The sequence below is a fragment of the Eschrichtius robustus genome, chromosome 14 (assembly GCF_028021215.1).
Source record: "Eschrichtius robustus isolate mEscRob2 chromosome 14, mEscRob2.pri, whole genome shotgun sequence".
Lineage (NCBI taxonomy): Eukaryota > Metazoa > Chordata > Mammalia > Artiodactyla > Eschrichtiidae > Eschrichtius > Eschrichtius robustus.
Window position 1 is genome coordinate 31,075,026 of NC_090837.1, and position 22,745 is coordinate 31,097,770.

General features: G+C 35.4%; 1 protein-coding gene across 4 annotated transcripts in view; it reads right to left on the minus strand.

Moving 5' to 3' along the window:
- The window catches only part of ANKRD12 (ankyrin repeat domain 12), a 115,046-nt gene that overhangs the window by 82,664 nt on the left and 9,637 nt on the right, over positions 1-22,745 (minus strand). For all 4 annotated transcript variants that reach the window (XM_068562323.1, XM_068562322.1, XM_068562320.1 and 1 more), the window contains exon 2: positions 2,438-2,575. In XM_068562323.1, the coding sequence (XP_068418424.1) occupies positions 2,438-2,524 (87 nt within the window). In that variant the 5' untranslated portion in view covers positions 2,525-2,575. The remainder of the gene's footprint in view (positions 1-2,437; positions 2,576-22,745) is intronic.

Below are 22,745 nucleotides of genomic sequence, written 5' to 3' on the forward strand. Positions count from 1 at the left end.
ATTGTATGGTATGTGAATTATATCTCAAAAAACCTGTTTTTTAAAAATGGCAAAATCAAGATATTCTTAGATGAATGAACACTGAGAGAAATCACAGCTGAAGATCCATCTTACAGTAAATACTAAGGAAAATTCTTATAGACTGTAAGGAAATGACACTAGACAGTAACCTGAATTCACAGGAAGAAATTAAGAGTGCCAAAATTGGTAAATTTGTAGATAAAAACAAAGAACTGTATAAATATATATTTCTCTTTAATTCTCTTATTTCTTTAAAAAATAAGACTGTATAAAACAATAATTGTAACACTCTGTTGTTGAGTTAATAACAAACATAATCTATACTACACAGAGAACACAAAGGAAGGGAAGGTAACGGAGCTATACTGGAGCAAAGTTGCTGTATTATACTGGATTTAAGTCAATATTATCCTGTAGTAATTAGCATGCACATTATAATCCCTAGATCAACATTTTAAGAATATAATTTAAGAAACATAGTTTAAAAAAATCATAGAAATTTAAACAGTACACTGAAAAATAGTTTTTAAAAAAAGGCAGCAAAGATGGGAGAGAAAAAAAGACCTGAAACATAAGAACAAAGAGCAAAATGGCAGATATACATCTAACCTTATCAATAATTACATGAAATGTGAGTGGATTAAACACTGCAATCAAAAGCAAAGACTGCCAGTGCAATCACGCAAGAAAAGGAAATAAAAGTATTCATACTGCAAAAGAAGTTAAATTATGTCTATAAGCAGATGACATAATCCCGTATGTAGAAAATCCTTAGGAATCCACAAACTTTTAGAATAAATGAGTTCAGTAAGGTCACAGGATACAAGATCAGTATATAAAAATATTTGCATTTCTATATACCAGCAGTGAAAAATCCTAAATGAAATTATCTACAATGGCATCCTAAAGAATAAAATATTAATAATTTAACAATAAAAGTGCAAGATTTGTACACTGAAAACTACAAAGCATTGGTCAGGAAATTGAAAATCTAAATAAATGGAGAGATATTCTGTGGTGATGGACTGGAAGACATGTTAAGATGACATACTACTTGAAGTGATCTACTGATTCAATAAAATCCCTATAAAAATTTCAGCAGGCTTTTTTTGGTGGAAACTGACAAGCTAATCCCAAAATTTATATGGAAATGCAAATGACCCTAAAGAGCCAAAATAATTTTTGAAAAGAACAAAGTTGAAAATTTACGTGCTCTGATTTTGAAAGCAGATTTGGGGTTGCTTGGACTTTGGGGTGGGAATAGGGACACACTGCAAATGGGCATAAGGATCTTTTAACAATGATGGAAATGGTCTAAACTGTATTGTGATGATGGTTACACAACTCTATAAACTTACTAAAAATCCCTGAATTTTACACTAAGTGGGTGAATTTTATGGTATATAAATTACACCTCAATAAAGCTGTTCAAAAAAGATTCGTACACGAATGTTCAGACTCTTTATTCATATTAGCCAAAAACTGGAAATATTTCAGATGTCCTTCAACAAGAAAATGGCTTACAGGAAGAAAAGAACTTAAAAGAAAAAAAAGAAAAATCCAAAGAAAGAAAAATTCAAAGATAATGTGTAAAACTAACTAGATAAAGCAGAGACTAGGGATAGTGAGACCACTTAGGAGACAACTACAGAAGTCTAAATAAAGGTTTTGAGGGTCTAAATTAAATAGTAATGAAAAAGGACAGATGTAAAAGGGCAGAATCATGGGTCATTGGCAATGACTAATAATAAACAACAAAAACGGTTAACATTCATTGAGCACTTACTATATACCAAGCATTGTATTAAGTACAATACTTAAGTCATTTCACTGTCACAATTCTATAAAGTACTGTTGTCCTCTATTACAGAGAGATATACTGAGTTTGGAAAAGTTATGTAAATTTATCCAAAGTTATAGACATGGAAAAGTGAACGGCTACTGTGTATGTGTGTTTCAGTACCAGGGGTCAGGGGGAAGAAATGACAAATGATTGTGAGGTCTTGGATCCCCAGCCTCATGATCATTTCTCAAGTAACTGTGTAATCTTGGTAATTTTGTTATTTTAGGGAATGAAAAACAATCTCACTCCCAGGATCTGGCATCCATACAGCTTTTTATTTTATGAGCAGTTACTAAAAATACGAAACCCTGGGAATTCCCAGGTGGTCTAGTGGTTAGGACTCTGAACGTTCACTGCCGAGGGCCGGGTTCAATTCCTGGTCGGGGAACTAAGATCCCACAGCCACTGGGTGTGGATAAAATAAAATAAAATAAAGTAAAATAAAATAAAACAAAATAAATGTTACAATTAGAAAAGTTTTTAATAAATAAATAAATAAAAATACTAATACTAAATCAGGAGTCTTCTTCACAATTTCCAAAGAGTGAACAAATCTTTAGCATAATCATATACCTTTCTTCCATATGGTTTTTCTACCATATTGCTGTCACTGTCAGAATTTTCACTCTGAACTGGTTTTGTGAACCCAGATTTGGGCATCTTATAGCTGTTCAACTAGCTTCTTCTTTTAACAGTCTTCTCATCCTGGATCTGCAAAGAATGGATATATAAGGGTTATTTGTATACGCATGCAATAAAACCTACTTAAAGTTTATGCACAATTAGTGCAATTTGGTTTCTTCCATGTCTCTATAATTTATTTTCTCAGACAGGCTATCCTAGCCTAAAGTAAGTTTTCATTTAACAATTTGAGCTTCTAATTAAAGTTCTCTTGCTCAAGTCCATTCAGCTTGTCACTGAAAAGAGAACTACTTTTACATTTCTTCCCATCTTCTCTAGACTAGTATCTAACCTCCAGCTTTTTGGGTAACCAGCAGCAGTCCAAGTGGAGGCAAAGTGTTTGTCACCCCACCCAGCATGGCTCCAGTGGCAGGAGCTCCTAACAGATTCTCTGGTAGTTCTGCACTGGTCTGGAAATTATATCTAAAGACTCAACCAAGAACTTGACAGGTTTGATCAGTAATTTTACAGCGAATTCTATTTTAAGTTAAATCAAGTCCTTACTACTTAAAATCCCCAGAGTGGTTTATTTTCATTCCCTGAACCCCCAGACATCCCCAGGTGTTCAGTCACTTTATCAACCTATTCACTGATTTAATCCTTATCATACTATACTGTAATTATCACTTTATGTATCATTTTCTTTCCAACTTGTTTAGCCTTCTGCCTCCTCCTCTACAAGCTGATTTAATAGGTCAAAGAGCCTCTTACAAGCTTTTTTTTTTCTCTTAGAAGTTTTTGCTTGAGAGATCCAGAAAAAATTCCAAAATGTGGGTTTTACATATAAAAGGGGTAGCCATGAGGCTAGACCTGTGTTGCTGTCTGATGACCTATCAGTCACACATGGTTGAAAGTTAAATTAATTAAAGTTGGTACCACACTACATAGTGCATCTGTGTAGTCTGCACTATTATCTACTCTATGACCACAGAAAGCTCTACTGCACAGCACGGGGCTAGACTGAGGTTGCCGGCCAACAGGAACAGGACCTGGGCCACAACAAGAAGCACAATGACTGACAAGCCTAATTTTAACTACTTCATGCTATAAATTTCCTATAAATGGGTATCATAGATATAAGTAAGCTACATTCTAGGACCTATATGAATTATTAAAACTAAGACATCCTGAACAGAAAATTAGTAAAATCTATATTCTTCAAATTGTTCTACTGGTGCTTTAAAATCTGTTTGGTTTCAATAGAAGCAAAACCAAAAAACCCTTAAATGAACTGAGTTAATTGGTAAATTATTAAAACTAGTTTAAATTAATCTGAATGTAGCCAAATTAGAGTATACTGCAACACAGAAAAACTGCCACAGTTCAAATAGTTCAAATCTTTCATTTTACAGAGGAGGAAACAAACTTGAAGAACTAAAGGAAAAATTTTGACACTACACAGAAGAGGCAAAGTTTCCCTTGGGGTCATTTAACTGTTTCTACTATTACCATATATACGGAATCATTTAAACTTAGTACTGTCCTCAAAGCCAGCCCTATGCAAAGCTTACAGAGTTAGAGTTACAAGTCATATATAAAGAGAAAAATTCTGACTCAGAAGCAAAACTGAGGTGCATAATATCAACAGGCATTAACCTAGGCGAGACTGTGAAGATGAAGCAGTTATCTCCTTTTGTAGACCAAGCAAAACAAGTCACTGGTGAATGAAGAACTTTCATGAATATTTTTGGAGGAAATTAAACGTGGCAATAATATCATATTAATAGACTGTATGTTTAAAAAGCTTGTATTATTTTTCAATAACTGTACTTGGAAAGTTTTAGCACTAACAAAACTCACAAATGGATTTTTAAAATTTTACTTCAGTCAACAAAGTACTTAATAAATAATTAGGTTCTGGGCCCAAGATATATACTGTAATCCTTAGAACAATCAACACACAAAGAGATGATCTAAATCACATTAGGTAAATTAAACTTGAATATTTAAAAATGTACAAATAACCCAACAGAAGGCAGAAAAAGAAATACTGAGGAATGAAAAACAGAAGGAACAAACAAAACAATAATAAAATGATAGACCTAATAAAAACATAGCAATAATTAATATAAAATGCAAATATTAAACACACCAATTAAAAGAGATTGTCAGAGGAGAGAAAAAAAATGACCAAACTATATACTAACAGGAAATTCACTTCAAATATAATAGTATGAGTAGGTTAAAAGTAAAAGAATGGAAAAAGATATGCCATGCAAACATAATCAAAGGAAAGCTGGAGTAACTGTATTAATATCAGACAAAACAGATCTCAAAGCAAAGAGGGACATTACATATTATATACTGATAAAAGGCCCAGTTCACTAAACATGTATGTAACTAGCAACAGAGTTTCAAAGTACAGGAAGCAAAAACCAACAAAACTGACAGAAGAAATAAACAAATTGATAGTTACAGCTGGAGGCTTCAACTACTCTCTCAGTAAGACAGAAAATCAACAAGGATATAAAAGAACTAAAAATATGCCATCAATTTGAACTGACTGGATCTAATTGACATTTACAGAAAAATCTGCACAACAAACAGAATACTCATTCTTTTCAAGGACACACATAATATTCACCAAGCTAGGCCACATCATGGATCATAAACAGACGTTAATAAATTTAAAATTAAAATCATACAAAGTTTGTTCTCACACAACAAAGAAATTAAACCAGAATCAATTATAGAAAGGTAACAAGAATATATCCAAATTAAAAAACAAAGAAAAATCAATGAGACTAAAAACTGGTTTTTTTTTTTAAAAAATCAATAAAACTTATAAACCTCTTAGCCACACCTATTAGAAATAAGAACACATTACAAACTTTATACAAATAAATTCAACGAATTAAATGAAAAGACAAATTCCTTGAAAGGCACACACTACCAAAGCTCACTGAAGAAAACAATCTCAATAACTCAATACTTATTAAAGAACTTGATTTCATATTTAGAAACAAAGAAAACCCAGATGGCATCAATGGTGAATTCTACAAAACACATATGTGGAAGAAATATTACCAATTCTACACAAACTCTCCTGAAAAGGAAAGAAAACATATTTTATGAGGCCATCAATACCCTGATAGCAAAATAGAATAGTCTTTTACAAGAAAACTACAGACCAATATACCTCATAATCATATAACAAAATCGTCAACAAAATATTAGTAAATCAAATCCATCTATATAAAAAAGGATAATACATCATGACCAAGTGGGATTTATACCAGAAACCTGAGGTCAGCGTAATGTTTGAAAATCAATCTATGTAATTCACTGTATTAACAGACTAAGAGACATAACCATTTCAACAGATATAGAAAAAGCATCTGATAAAATTTAATACCCGTTAATGACAAAACTCTCAGCAAACTAGTAATAGGACAGAACGTGAATGCTTTCTTTCTCTCCTAAGGTCAACAATGAGGCAAGGATGTTTGCTCTCATCACTTTCCCCTCCCAGCTTTACTGAGGTATAACTGACAAACAAAAATTGTATATATTTAAGGTGTACAATGTGTCAATTTGATAAATGGATACATTGTGAAAGGGTTAGCACAATCAAGTTAATTAAGTACCCATCTCACATAGTTAGCATTTTGTGTGTGTTGAGACCGCTTAAAATCTACTCTCAGCAAATTTAAAGTATACAATACAGTATTACTAACCACAGTCACCATGCCGTACACTAGCTCCCCAGAACTTACTCATCTTATAACGGAAACTTCATACCCTTTTACAGTATCTCCCCATTTCCCCTACTCCCAAGTCTCCGGCAACCACCACTCTACTCCCTGCTTCTGTGAATTCAACATTTTTAGATTTCACATCTAAGTGAGATCACACAGTATTTATCTTTCCGTCTGGCTTATTTCACTTATTTAGCATGTCCTCCAGGTTCAACCCTGTTGTGACAAATGGCAGGATATTCTTTTTTTTAATGGCTAATATCCCATTGTAAATATATATACAGTTGACCCTTGAACAACACAGGTTTCAACTGTGAGGGTCCATTTGTATGTGGATTTTTTTTTCTTTCTTTTTAAATTTACTTTTTGGCCACACTGCGGGGCTTGTGGGATCTTAGTTCCCCAACCAGGGATTCAAACCCAGGCCCCCTGCAGTGAAAGCGCCCGAGTCCTAACCACTGGACTGCCAGGGAATTCCCAAGGATTTTTTCTTTTTTCCAATAAATACATACTACATTACTACATGATCCGTGGTTGGTTGAATCTGAGGATGTGGAACTGCAGACACAGAGGGCCAAATGTAAAGTTATATGCAGATTTTTGATTGCACACAGGATTGGCGTCCCTAACACCCATATTGTTCAAGGGTCAACATTTTCTTTAATCATTCATCCATTAACAGACACTGAGGTTGATTCTATACATTGGCTATTGCAAACAATGGTGCAATGAACATGGGAGTACAGCTAATTCTAATTTCATTTCCTTTGGAGATATACCTGAAAGCAGGATTGTTGGGTCAGATGGCAGTTCTTTTAATTTTTTGAGGAACCTCCATATTGTTTTCCACAGTGGCTGCACCAATTTACATTCTTACCAACAGTGCGCAAGGGACCCTTTCTGCCACACCCTTACCAACACTTACTATCGCCTTTTTGGTAACAGCCATCTTAAGAGGCATGAGGCATATCTCACTGTGGTTTTGATTTCCATTTCCCTTGTGATTAGTGATGTTGTACAACCTTTTAATATACTTAGCCCTCTGTATGTCTTCTTTGGAAAAATGTTCAGGTCCTTTGCCCATCTTTTAGTCTTTTTTTTTTTTTTTTGCCATTGACTTGTATGGGTCCCATATATTTTTTGGATATTAACCCCTTATCAGACGTATGTTTTGTAAATATTTTTCTCCCATTCCATAGGTTGCTTTTCATTTTGTTTCCTTTGCTGTGAAAAATATTTTTTATTTGATGCAGTCCCACTTGTTTATTTTTGTTGCCTGTGCTTTTGGTGTCATATCCATAAAATCACTGTTAAGACCAATGTCAAGGAGCTTTTCCCTTTTTTTTTGGCAGGAATTTTATGGTTTCAGGCCTTGCATTTAAGTTTTTAATCTATTTCAAGTCAATTTTTGTGTATGATACGAGTCCAATTTCATTCTTTTGCATGTGGATATACACTTTTCCCAGCACCAATTACTGAAAAAACTATCCTTTCCCCATTTTGAGTTCTTGTCAAAGATAAGTTGACTGTATATGCATGGGTTTATTTCTGGGTTCTTTATTCTGTTCCATTGGTCTCTCTTTTTATGCCAGTACCATACTCTTTTGATTACTATTGCTTTGTAGTATAGTTTGAAACCTGGAAGTGTGATGCCTCTAGCTTTGTTATTCTTTCTCAAGATTGCTTTGGCTATTCAAAGTCTTTTGTGGTTCCACATGAATTTTAGGATTGTTTTTCCTACTTCTGTGAAAAATACGAGAATTTTGATAGAAATTGCATTGAATCTGTAGACTGCTTTTGGTAGTATGGACATTTAATAATATTAACCCTTCCCGATCAATGAACACATTGGATATCTTTCTATTTATTCATGTCTTTAATTTCTTTCATCAACATCTCATACTTTTCAGTGTACAAATCTTCTACCTCCTTGGTTAAATTTATTCCTATTTTATTCTTTTAATTAATTTATTTTTGGCTGTGTTGGGTCTTTGTTTCTGTGTGAGGGCTTTCTCTAGTTGCGGCAAGTGGGGGCCACTCTTCATCGTGGTGCGCGGGCCTCTCACTATCGTGGCCTCTCTTGTTATGGAGCACGGGCTCCAGACCTGCAGGCTCAGTAGTTGTGGCTCACAGGCCCAGTTGCTCCGCGGCATGTGGGATCTTCCCAGACCAGGGCTCGAAACCCGTATCTCCTGCATTGGCAGGCAGATTCTCAACCACTGCGCCACCAGGGAAGCCCTATTCTTTTTGATGCTATTATAAATGGGATTTTTTCCTTAATTTCTTTTTCAGAAAGTTCACTGTTAGTGTATATAAATGTAATTGCTTTTCATACGTTGATTTTATATCTGGCAACTTTACTGAATTTATTAGCTCAGTAATTTTTTTGGTGGAGTCTTTATGGCTTTTTATCATGTTATTTACAGAGACAATTTAACTTCTTCCTTTTTGATTTGGATGTCTTTTCGTTTTCTCGCCTACCTGCTCTGACTAGGACTTATAGTACTATACACTGAATAGAAGTGGTGAGAGTGGGCAAGCTTGTATTGTTCCTGATTTTATTTTTTATTTTTATTTTTTTTAAATAGATGTATTTATTTTTATTTATTTTTGGCTGCGTTGGGTCTTCATTGCTGCACACGGGCTTTCTCTAGTTGCGGCGAGCAGGGGCTAGTCTTCATTGTGGTGCGTGGGCTTCTCATTGCGGTGGCTTTTCTTGTTGTGGAGCACGGGCTCTAGGCGCACGGGCTTCAGTAGTTGTGGCACGCAGGCTCTAGAGCACAGGCTCAGTAGTTGTGGCGCACGAGGTTAGCTGCTCTGCAGCATGTGGGATCTTCCCGGACCAGGGCTCGAACCCATGTCCCCTGCATTGGCAGGCGGATTCTTCACCACTGTGCCACCAGGGAAGCCCTGTCCCTGATTTTAGAGGAAAAGCTAAGCCTCTCACTGTTGACTATGATGTTACCTGTGGGTCTGTTATATATGGCCTTTATTATATTACATTCCTTCTATACCTAACTTGTGAGGAGTTTTTATCATGAAAGGATGCTGAACTTTGTCAAAAGCCTTTTCTGCATCTATTGAGGTGACCGCACCACTTCTATTCAAAACTGCATTTACTGATGGCCCTAACTAGTTCAATAAGGCAAGAAATAAAAGGTATGTAGCTTAGAAAGGAAGAAGTAAAGCAGGTTTTATTTCTGGATGACATGATCATCAATGAAGACAAACACAAGGTATCTATAAAGAGGCTACTAAAACTTATAAGGAAGTATAGGAAGGACAAAGGATACACAGTCAATACATGAAAATTTTGTTTCTATATAGTAGCAACAAAAAGTTGGATACTGAAATTAAAATATAACTCACAATAGTATCACATACACTAAATTTTTAGGGATAAATATAACAAAAATTATTTAAGACTACAGTGACAAAAAACACTGCTGAAAGAAATTAAATTTAAACACTGCTAAATAAATGGATATACTATATTTATATGGATTAGAAGACTCAATAAGAGATCAGTTCTCCCCAAATTGATTTATAAATTCAATGCGGTCCTAGTCAAAATCTCAGGATGCTTTTTTTTTTTTTTAAACATCTTTATTGGAGTATAATTGCTTTACAGGATGCTTTTTTAATAGAAACTGACAAACTGTTTCTAGAATGTACATGAAAATGCTAAGGACCTAAAAAAGTCCAAATAATTTTGGGAAAAAAAAACAAATTCATGGACTTGCATTACTTGATTTCACTATAAAGATACAGTAAGCAAGACAGTGTTTACTGGTATAAAGATAGATTTACAGATTAATGGGACAGAATGCAAAGTCTAGTCTAGAAATAGACTTGTACATATGTGTCCAACTAAGTTTCAAAAATGCTGCCCATGCAGTTCACTGAGGAAAGGCGTATATTCCTTTCAACAAATGGTGTTGGAACAACTGTATCTCCGTATGCAGAAAAAAACAAAAAACCAAAACTTTGACTCTTACCTCACTCCATAGAGAAATATTACCTCAAAATGCATCATATACCTAAATGTATAAAGTGAAGTAATGTTTTCTAGCAGAAAACATGGGAGAATATTTTAGTGATCTTGGGTTAGACAAAGATTTCTTAAATAGGCTATGAAAAACAGAAACTATAAAAGGAAAAATATGGATAAGTGTGACTTCACAATGCAAACTCTTGCTCTTTAAACGACATTGTTAAGCAAATAAAAATCAAGACATACAGGGAGAAAATACTTGCAAATTATGGCTTTATAAAGGACTTATATCCAGAATATATAAATAAATCTTACAAATCAGTAAGAGGATAATCCAATTTTAAAAGGAACAAAAGATTTAAACAGTTCATCAAAGAATATATAATTAATGGCAAATAAGCACAGAGAAAGATGCTCAACCTCCTTAGTCATCAGGAAAATAATAATGAGATGCCACTATACATCCATGAGAATGGCTAAAATTAAAGAGAAGGAAGACCAAGTGTTGTTGAAGATGTAGAGGAACTGGAACTCTCATATATCGCCAAGGGTTAGGAGGAAACACAAAGTAGTACAGCCGCTTTACAAGTGAGAATAGTTGGTGGTATCTTCCCATGGCTAAGAAGAATTATTCTTTTCTTCCATCCTTTGTATGATGGTCTTGGTGACTACTACACTGCTTGTTTTTCAACCTCCTTGCCCTAAGACTGCACAAAGGCATCAATACTTGTTAAGGGCCAACCATCTGCAAGCTCTATGACAGACTTTGCTATCAACAGCTAAAGGAAACAGTTAAAAGCTTTGATTCTGCCTTTTCAAAGGTGTCTCTTCCTTTACAATAAATACATTCTTGCTCCTTACAGATCAAGGACTCTATGTATTCATCTAACAACAGCTCACTTCCAGGTGTGACAGTCCATGAATGTATGCTATTATATTCAAGGGTTTTTCACTCTTATTTAGCCACAGCAGTAAAGTATATCTTCTTCTAAAACAAAGTAACCCAGCAATCTCTTGGTTTTTTTGTTTTAAATGGCATTCCCGTTTGTGACCATTGAAGGGATACTAAAAAAATATTTTTAATAGTACTGCTAACTGAATAACTGTGTTTGTAATGAAGGTAAAATATTCTAGTTGCTATTCAGAGGTACCAAGTTAGCATACACAGGTACATCAAAAACTCTAGTGTATACCAAATGTAAAGTAGATAACTAGTGAGAAGCAGCTGCATAGCACAGGGAGATCAGCTCGGTGCTTTGTGTCCACCTAGAAGGGTGGGATAGGGAGGGTGGGAGGGAGACGCAAGAGAGAGGAGATATGGGGATGTATGTATATGTATAGCTGATTCACTTTGTTATACAACAGACGCTAACAAGCAATTATACTCCAATAAAGATATTAAAAAAAACCAAAAACTCTAGTGTAAACTAAACATCATCTGGATGAAGAAATTGCATATATGCCATTTATTTTTTTAGTATAAGCACATTAAGAATTAAGAACCAAGGTGTCTTTTTAAACTCAGTCAAAATTACACCAAAAACTTACTAACTTTCTTTCATAGTGGGGAGTAATGGATGGGTGAATACTTCTGGTTGGTTGATATCATTATCTTAAACTATCTATATATATTCAGTGTCGTCTTCCACTGTTCCTCCTTCCTACATGCATGCTACTCTCAAAAACACACTTAGAAATTTCACAGCTCTCTAATGGTCAAAGAACCTGTACTTAATACCAGTTAACTCACATCATTTGATTATTAGTCAAAAAAATCGAACCCATAACAACTTAAACTTATTAAGCAAATAAACATTAGTGGCCGCAGAAGTCCTCGATGATAAAAATTTTCCCACAGTGCTACACATTTAGTAGGCCTGATACAGACTCAAGAATCTGTACTTTCAATAAATATCCCAGTGGTTTGTATCATTAGGAAAGCTTGAAAAACAAATTAAATGAGGGAGCATTTTTAATGATATAAAAGATCTCAAAAGAATTCGCTTAGGCAAATTTAAAATAGTGGATTTCCCTACCATATTAAACACAATGTGCATGTATGTGGGTGTGTGAGGTACCATCTAATTTAAAAATAAGCACATTAGGCAGCCTGATAGTCTCATTAAAAACAAAAAGCATTTTACTACCATTTCCTTTTTTCATAGGATAACTCTTTGGGAGACTATCTTAACTTACAATGAAATGGATTCTAAAGAGCATTCAAACACCGTTATCATATTTATTTAGTTTGTTCCTCTACTGACTGTTAGTTATGCCATAAACACTCCATAGCTTTTTTCTCCTAGATTTATCTGTTTCCATTTTTTATGGCAAGTTTATAGAGCAACTATTAGTCTCTTGTCACTGTTTATGAATTATAACATTTAATACTGGCTTCTCTGGAAGCCTATTTTCTCCTCTAATCTAGACAGAAAATTTTTTTCTCAGTTATTGCCTTCTGTATGTTTTTAAGTTTGAAATAGTCTCAACAGAAGCTTAGAAACTATAGTTAATATTTGTCCCTCTTTTAGATAAGTAGAAAATGATTTAAGTTTTACCCAATTCTTTACGTTTAAATACAACTTTAAACAGTATTTTCTAAACTGATTTTTCAAAGCCTCCTTCACTGAGACCTCTAGAAACTGCTTTTGATGCTGGGGGAAGAGGTAAACATACAACTGGAAGAAAACTACTGTATCTCAAATCTCTTGACCTGTGTAAGGTGGTGAAAAAGATCTCACCATCCATTTACCTTATCAAATTCTTCTTTCTAGTAGGAAAAAAAAAAACCGTTCTACAAGCAAATTCTCTTGGATTATACATGCATTTGCTTTAGCGAAAGAAGTCTGACCAATTCATTTTTGAGACACAATGAACCATTCATTTTAGGGGGACACAATGCATGCATGCCCAATAAGTCCAGTTATTGGAAATCTGCCAAATACTACTGTTGATTAAAATGTACATCACTACTCACAACATAAAGTTTAAGCAAACAAGTGTAACAAATTTAACAAAAAACAGCAGAATCAAACACAACTAACTCAAGATAAGAATGGTGATACACACAGATAAGCATCCTTCTTGAAAGCTGAGGTAACTGCAATGATGCCAAGTTTTGCTTGCAGGTCAGACTTCTTAGTATAGTAACTAACTTGACTCTTCAGTAAACATTAATAAGTTGCTCTTTTTTATTTATGAATTGCCCGTTATTCTAAGGCTAACGATCTGGAGAAAATTTTTTCTTAGCAGAGAGTACAAAATCACCCATAGGAAGAGGCCAAACTTTGTTAAGATACTTTGAAAAGCTACTCGAAATAAACCTTGGGACCATGTCTGTGGAGAAAAACTACCCAACATGTCAAAAGGAGAGAGGGTTAAGGGGAAAAAAGAAAAGAGAGAAGACTCGGTAGACTATAGGCAAGACAGGAATGAGAGAAAAAAACACCTCTAGTTGGCAGTACAGCTGGAGGAGAACTTTGGAGAACAGAAACAGGTAACAGAATTTAAGAAGCCATATGCTATGGTAAAAATCTATAGAAGTGTTCCTCTAAGAACTAAAGAAAAGTCTGTATTTTGAGATCACTTCATAGTCTTTCAGCCTTCAGTGAGCACTAGACCCTCAGGATCAATGCTTTAAACACTACTTTATTCTGTTTGCTCTAGTCACTCTATCTTCCAACTATAAGTCTGACTTGGAAAATTCTTCATAGGGAGATCGCAATCCACTAAGTTTTTGTCTTTCGTTTCCATCTACAAAACAAGAAGGGATCAAACTCCAACTGTGCCAACAAGTCTTTCCCAACTAAGCGATCAGATATACTCGGCTTTACCACAGCTCCGGAGTTACTTGGCAATGAGTACTCCTCCTTTAAGAATGCATTTTTATCACGGTAGTGGGGGCATGAAGAGAGATAACTTTCCTACGACTAAGCTAAAATAAGCAGAAGTTAAAAAAAAAAATCAGAAAAAACCCCCAAGAGAAAACAAGCAGAACAAAGTCACTGACACCAAAACTTGGTAATGGATAAATAGACTATACAGATTAAAAACAGATTAAAATTTAACTGAAATATAACACAGATGCAACAAACTGACAGTTTATAAAATGCTTTCTTTCCCTCACTTCAATCCTAAATTGGCTTTTAAATTAAAGATGATCAATCTGTGCTGGCAATATTTGTACCTTTGACGAGGTGCTCCTTGATTGACATTACTTCTTCTACAACATTTCAATTTACTCAAAATATGCTGTTCTTTTAGGCTCATGCCACTTGGTAATTCAAACTTGCTTGATTATCAGAAGCAAAGCAGAACACTTTTTTAAAGATACAGACTCTAGCTTCATCTTTAGAGCTACTGAATCACAATACCTCAAAGGGGAGATAAACACCACTTTTTAAAATGTACAGGGACTTCCCTGATGGCGCAGTGGTTAAGAATCTGCCTGCCAATGCAGGGGACATAGGTTCAATTCCTGGTCCGGGAAGATCCTACATGCCACAGAGCAACTAATGCCATGTGCCGCAACTACCAAGCCTGCACTCAAGACCGCGAGCCACAAATACGGAGCCCACGTGCCACAACTACTGAAGCCCATGCGCCTAGAGCCCATGCTCTGCAACGAGAAACCACCGCAATGAGAAGCCTGTGCACAACGAAGAGGAGACCCCGTTCACCGCAACTAGAGAAAGCCCGTGCACAGCAATAAAAACCCAATGCAGCCAAAAATAAGTAAGTAAATAAAATAGTTAATTTAAAAAAATAGATAAAAAATAAATAAAATGTACATGTACAATCAAGTATACATTCTATGCCTGTATCTTATGAATCCTTTCTTCTTTTAGGCTTGCACCATCTCAACTCCAGTATCAGAAAATATATTCACTTTAATTCCCTTTAATTCCTTTTTTAACATTTAACTCTTCCTATCTATCTGTAATGCTAGTGTTTTTTTAAAAATTTTTATTGGAGTATAGTTGATTTACAATGTTGTGTTAGTTTCAGGTATACAGCAGAGTGAATCAGTTATACATATACATACATCCAATCTTTTTTTTTTTTAGATTCTTTTCCCATATAAGCCATTACAGAGCATTGAGTAGAGTTCCCTGTGCTATACAGGTTCTTTTTTTGTTGTTGTTGTTAATTTATTTTGGCTGTGCTGGATCTTAGTTGCAGCACACAGGATCCTCGCTGCAGCAGGTGGGATCTTCAGTTGTGGCACGCGGGATCTAGTTCCCTGATCAGGGATCGACCTCAGGCCCCCTGCATTGAGAGCGTGGAGTCTTAGCCACTGGACCACCAAGGAAGTCCCTGTAATGCTAGTTTTTAGTAGCAATCTTATTCCTTTATATACCCAAATCTGTCTCTGTGCTTTCTAGTGTTTCACTACTCTGTCTTTCATTTTTCTTTTTCAAAATTATCTTGCCAGTTCTCACCAAATTTTAGATTTGACAAGTTAAAAATGTTGGCATCTGGGTCAAAGAAATAAACATAAAAATCAAACTACAGAAATACTAAAAAAAAAATCGTTAAAATAGGGTAAATCTTCCTAAAACATAATATAAAAGCTAAAAGTCATTTTTTAGAAGTCCTAAATAAAAATTTTAAACTAGAAATGCAAGTGTCATAAACAGCAATCAGATAACAAGTGAAAACATTTGCAACACATATGAAAAAGAACTAGCAGTCAAAGAGTTAAAAACAAATCAATAAAAAAATCAGAAGATGACTTGAGGCAGTTCAAAGAACAAGAAATACAAACGTTGAGTAAACATACAGAAGTATTCAAATTCACTCATAATTTTAAAACTGTAAAATAATGGATGACTTTTCATTTAGAAGACTGACAAGGATTAAGGCTGTGTTGGCAAGGATTAAGGAAAATCAGAATACTCATACATTATTGATGGCGATGAAACTGGGATATCTCTTTGGAGAAGAATCTGGCAAAACTATTAAAATACAAACGCACAGACTTTTGTCCTGATAATTCAATTTTAGTATTTACCCTACAGGTGTACTATACAAACATGCAAAGATAATATACAAAGGCATCCACTAAAATGTTATGTGTATCCAAGACACGAGAAAAAATCTAAATATTCATTTGTAAAAATGTGGATAAACAAAGTATAGCACCTTTTTACAGTAAAAGTTATGCAAAAATCCTTTTTTCTTGACCTCTCCTCTTCCGCAGAAACTCTAAATGTTGGGAGTATCTCAGGACTTGATCCTGGATCCCTTTCTACTCTCTAACACACTCCCTAAATAACCTAATCCCATGGTTTTAAATACCACTGAAGTGCTACTCACTTCCAAATCCATACCTCTCGTCCTTATTTAAAACTCTGTATTTGTATATCCAACTGCCTACTTGACATCTTCACATGGATGTCTAATAAGCATATCAAACTAAAATAATACTATAGAGAATTCTTAATTTTCTGTCAAACTTCCTCACCTACCCATCTTCTCCATTTCAGTAAATGGCACCACCCTCCATCCATCACTTAAGCCAGAAATTCAGAAACGTTGACTCCATCTCTAAAGCATATCTCAAATTAAATCCATGTCTTTCCACATCAATTGCTACCCACCCCAAGCCACCATCATCACTTGAATAGGCTAGTGCAAAAACTCTGCAAATTATCTCCCTGCTTCCATTCTTACTCTACTCCTCCTTTCCTCCTTCTCTTAAAACACACACACACTTCTACAAGCAGTGATCAGTGATCAGATCTCTTAAAACTAAAAACCAGATGCTACCACTGACGTGCTTAATTTTTTTATTGGTTTCCCACTAAAAAAATCTCAACTCAAACTAAACCATCTACACTATATGAAGCTGAATTAATGGAACAGACATCTGAAGAAATTTTTAAACCATTTAAAATCCTCAAAGAAATAAGAGAAGACTGATAATATGCAGAAAGACTAAACAGAACCAAGAAGAAATACAGAGTATGAAAGTACAATGATTGAAATAAACAACTCTACAGGTTAGATAAATAATAGAAAGAAAAACCCAAAGAATGAGTTAGTGAGCTAGAAGATCAGGCAGAGGATAGTTGCAGAAAGCATCAGAGAGGGATTTTTTTTTTAAAGGAAAATATTAAAGTTAAGAGATGGAAAAGAGACGTTAGAAGTAACAAAATCCATATAACAGAATTCCCAGAAGAAAAAAAAATGAAGAAAAGATATTTGAAAAAATTACCAATAATTTTCCAGAATTGAGGAAAGATCAAAGGTCTTAGATTGAAGTGTGTGGAATACAACCTGGCACACAGTAGACTTCCAATAAATATCTGTTGAATGAAAGAATCAATGAATATGAATTCAAGGGCCAAACAAGACAGGAAAGGAACTACACCCAGACACACTATAAACTGAAAAAAAAACCCAAAAATTTCAAAATCTTCTAGAGAGGAACTGCAGGTCACACACACAGGAAATCAAACTGACATCAGAAGTTACGAAAAGCAACATCAGAGGCAAGACAACAATGTAGTAACATTTCAAAATGTTAAGGGAAAAAATTTCAAACCAAAAATCTTTAATCAAACTAAGCTATCATTTAAAAGTGAGAGTTCAATAAAGATGTTAAAAAAATAATAAAAATTAAAATAAATAAAAGTGAGGGTTAACGAATGATATTTTCAGGCATAAAAAGGCCTTAGAATGTATATATACAAACACCCTGCTTGAAAATTGCTTTTAAGGAGGCACTCAAAAAATAACTGAAATAAATCTATGAGAACTACTATGTGATGTATGGGAATTAGAGTGAGCAAATAACCTAATAAACCTAATATTTCATACAAAAACAAAAATGACGGATGGATGCTTGAAGAATACCCCTAACAATCCAGAAACAAAATTCTACAAAACGTCAACATGGCTGCTGGGACGTTGTGGGGTAGGAGGTGGGGTGGAGGAGACTAGAGGAAAGTGAGAAAGTGGTTACAGTACTTCTCTTGTTTGGAGGAAAGAAAACATACATATTTAAAAATCTTTTTAAAAATATATTTATAAGATTAAGAAACTGTGGAAGATGAATAGAAATAGTCAATAGAATGTAAATAATTGCCAATATTTGTGTTGTTACAATAAATTTATTACATTTATTACAATAAATGAAAATGGATTAAACTCATTAATTAAAAGATACGAGTCTCTGAGATTGGATAAAAATAAGATTCAGCAACATACTTTGTAAAAGAGACCAAAAAAGGATACTAAAATGGTTGACGATAAAAGGATAAGAAGAAGACACACCAAGAAATATAACCCTAGGCTGGCAGACTTTTCTTTAGGCCCCATTCATAAATAATTCAGACCCTTCCTGGTCTGGGCACAGCTCCCTGCCACTCCTGGGCCTGTGGGTTCCAGGGCTGCATTAAAGCTCACACACTAAGAAGGTATCTGTCTATTTTCTTTATAGAACAGGGCTTCAATTTCTGCTTCCTATTATGACTTTGAGTTCTTTTTCCATTTCAGGCACCTGCAGATTCCTCTTTCTTGCTTTCAAGCTCAGCTGTGTTTTTAAAATATTTTATTTTTATCTAGCTTTCCGTATACATTACTAAAAAAGAAGGGAGCATCCCCAATCTGCCTCATAGTCCAGAAGTCCCCAGAACATGCACTTAACTTCTTAATCTTAATTTCTTTTTTAATTTTAAATTTTTAATCTTAATTTCATCTATATTATGAAATGGTAATGCTCAAATAATAAGGCTTTAAGTAAATAAAATATCTTAGCATGCATAGTCCTTGGTGCATATAAAATATTCAAATGCTGCCCTCTAAATTTACCAGCAATTTTACATCCTACCTAAAGAAAGTAAAGCTAGAACCGTAAGCACGGAATGGAAATTCCTAACTTTCTTCCTGCTCCAGCTTCCACTGGGCTGCAGCTATGCTGAGGGTAAAAATGCTTCCTCCAAAATTGTTTTGAGAAAAATAGGTAACTAGTGAAGGACCAAATCACAGCAACAGAATTCAATGACCCTTAAGAGTCATTCAGTAGGGACTTCCCTGGTGGTCCAGTGGTTAAGACTCTGCACTTCCACAGCAGGGGTCGTGGGTTCGATCCCTGGTCGAGGAACTAAGATCCCGCATGCAGCACAGTGCAGCCAAAATAAAATAAAATGGTTACTTTAAAAAACAACAAATAAATAAAGGTCATGGAGCTCATCCTTTAAAAAAGAAAAAAAAAAAGAGTCATTCAGTTAGTAAAGTGACTATTATTTTCTCTGTGATTTGATCTGGGAGCCTGAAGTCCAAGATTCTATGCTGAGATCTACTACTGACTTTTTGGTTGACCTTCATCATTTCTCAGTATTTGTTTCTTCTTGAAAGTAAAGTTAGGCTAGATAGGGCTTCCCTGGTGGTGCAGTGGTTGAGAATCTGCCTGCCAATGCAGGGGACACGGGTTTGAGCCCTGGTCTGGGAAGATCCCACATGCCGCAGAGCGACTAGGCCCGTGAGCCACAATTGCTGAGCCTGCGCGTCTGGAGCCTGTGTTCCGCAACAAGAGAGGCCGCGATAGTGAGAGGCCCACGCACCGCGATGAAGAGTGGCCCCCACTTGCCGCAACTAGAGAAAGTCCTCGCACAGAAACGAAGACCCAACACAGCCATAAATAAATAAATAAAATTTAAAAAAAATAAAGCAAATAATTAAAAAAAAAAAAAGTTAGGCTAGATAACATTGAAGATCTCCTATTCTTCCAAAATTCTGATTCCAGAATAAGATGTTTAGAACAATTTCACTCCATTCTATTTTTCTATGAATACAAAAATGACAGATTAAAGTACTAAACAATGACATCCTTATTGCTGTGTTCCCCCATGCAAAAAAAGTAAACCATTAGACATAAATACTGAACATTTCCTACTTGCACCAAGACCAAAAGCTTAATTCCCTCACACTTAAAAAGTGGTCTTAAAAAATAACAGAAAAGGCCTCACAGTAAATGGTCATGCTCCTGGGATATTAACTGTACCTCCTTAACAGCTCAACTACTTAAACAATTCAAGTGAGAATTCACTCTATGAAAAGGGTTTGTGCTTGCTGTATCATACCTTCCCAAAGTAAGGCATGGTTGATTCTCACCACGATGTTTTCTGTCAGCTATTCCATAACATTTTTCCCACAAGAATAATATGGCTGTATTCCAGACCAAGAAATTAGTATCATCAAAATCATAAATTTAACCAGCAGCATGAAAAAGATGAAAACATCCACATCCTTTAAAATAAACTGTTCTCAACACTGCCCTTAAAACAATATTTTTTAAAGTCCTGCTTATAGTCTATTTTATACAGTTCTATATTAACTTTTTTTAAAATAAATTTATTTATTTTTATTTTTGGTTGTGTTGGGTCTTCATTGCTGCGCACAGGCTTTCTCTAGTTGTGGCAAGCGGGGGCTACTCTGTGTTTTGTTGCGCAAGCTTCTCATTGTGGTGGCCTCTCGTTGCGGAGCACAAGAGAAGCTCTAGGTGCGCGGGCTTCAGTAGTTGCAGCACGCAGGCTCAGTAGCTGTGGCTCGCAGGCTCTAGAGCGCAGGCTCAGTAGTTGCGGCCCACGGGCTTAGCTGCTCCGTGGCATGTGGGATCTTCCTGGACCAGGGCTCGAACCCGTGTCCCCTGCATTGGCAGGTGGATTCTTAACCACTGCGTCACCAGAGAAGCCCTATACAGTTCTATATTAACTTTTATAATGAGCATGTACTACTTGTATAATCTACAAATAAAAATTTTAAAAATAATAAAATAGGTCGACTTCCACTTGGTTTGCTCTGGAGAACTACAGTGTTCTGGTTAGAACCCAAGGGGAAAAAATAATGAGATGGCAGGTGAGAGAACTACTTCAGAGAGAGGAAGAGGGAAAGAGGTAAAAGGTACTTTCATGTGTTTTATGTTTTCTAACCCAGCCATCAGAATAGGAAAGGAAGCAAAAGATTCAGGACAGAAGCTCAATCCAGTAAATATAGGCTGCACTTTGGGTTGGTGTTGCTATATATTATCTCCTTCGGAAAGCTGAGCATGGCAGTTAATTTAGAAGACTATACCAAGTAAATGCACTGTAAATAGTCGATTTGGTTTAGCTCTGTGTGTGTATTACCTTCAAAGTTCCACAAAGGTAAACCAACAGTATAAAATACAGTAACATTTAGGCAGCCACACTGCTTGAAATATAAACAACCAAGGGTTCATGCTTGCTATATCATACCTTCCCAAAGTAAGCCACGGTTGACTTTTAGCACAATGTTTTCTGGCAGCTATTCCATAACATTTTCCCACAAGAAAATGATGATTGTATTCCAGACCAAGAAATTACACACGCCCATGCAAGATAGCAGACCACATTGAAGGGATAGCAAAAACTGAAGCACAACAGGGTAGAAAATGAGGCTAAAGAGAGGAGGAAGGGAGCAACATGAAGCACCTTGTCATTGTGTTGTTTGATCTTTATGATGACAAAAGCAATTTAAGGCTTTAAAAAAAGGCAGTGACACAATTCAAGTAGCATGTTTAAAAAGGTGCTATGGGGGGCGGGGGGGGGGGAAGTGCCATTGGTGAAACGCTGGAAGACAGACTAAAGAGGAATTACAGGAAAGACACGGAGACCACTTCAATTATAACGACCAGACTGTGAGGTGGGAAGGAATACTCAGCAACAGCAAGGAGGCTAGAATGACATCAGCAACAAGAAGTAAAAATGCTTTGAAAATAATTTAAAAGAAACAATTAGCATTTATCTGTTGTATTTATCTTCCAATAATAATGACTAAACAATTACCTCAAATTTTTAAAAAATAAAATTCTCATTACTTCATTAGATAATATTTACAAAAGAGATTAGTGGTAAAAAGATTTTTTTGGCACTGTCAAACAGTGGACCATAAAGGATTACGTTCTAACAATGCATTTAGAATTTTTAAAGAAAGTAATACAGGCAGTTGGGTTTACAATGATCTATTTGCCCTCGGTATATAAATATATTTATATATACATTCATTTCTAGATGTAAAGGTCGACATATAAAACACTCATCTGCAATGGGGAGTTGACATAAATGACTTCTAAGGTTCTAAGATTCTAAAAATGAGTTGCTGGGTTTACTGACCTCTTTCTAGCCCTACAGGGCTCTAAATGTGCAACTTCCGTAGACCAGCAGAGGGCTGCAACAGCCCAGAGAAAATGGTGAGGCAGCTTGACTTGCATCTCTGGCACTGGGCGGTGGAAAAATTACAATACTGAAAGTAGAGAACTAACAACCACTACGTATTCACTTCACTGTCAACAGATTCTAAAAGGGGGCAAGAGCAATCCCCCAAAGCCTGAAAACTAGAAACACTCATAATTAAGCATTTTGCCACCAGCTCCTTTCTCTTCCTGCAAAATAGCAAAGTGTTTGGAAGGAGAACAAAATCTCACTAACATAGGGTAATTAGCAGGGAAAAAAGCCAGTCAAAATGAGTTAGCAACTCACGCTTC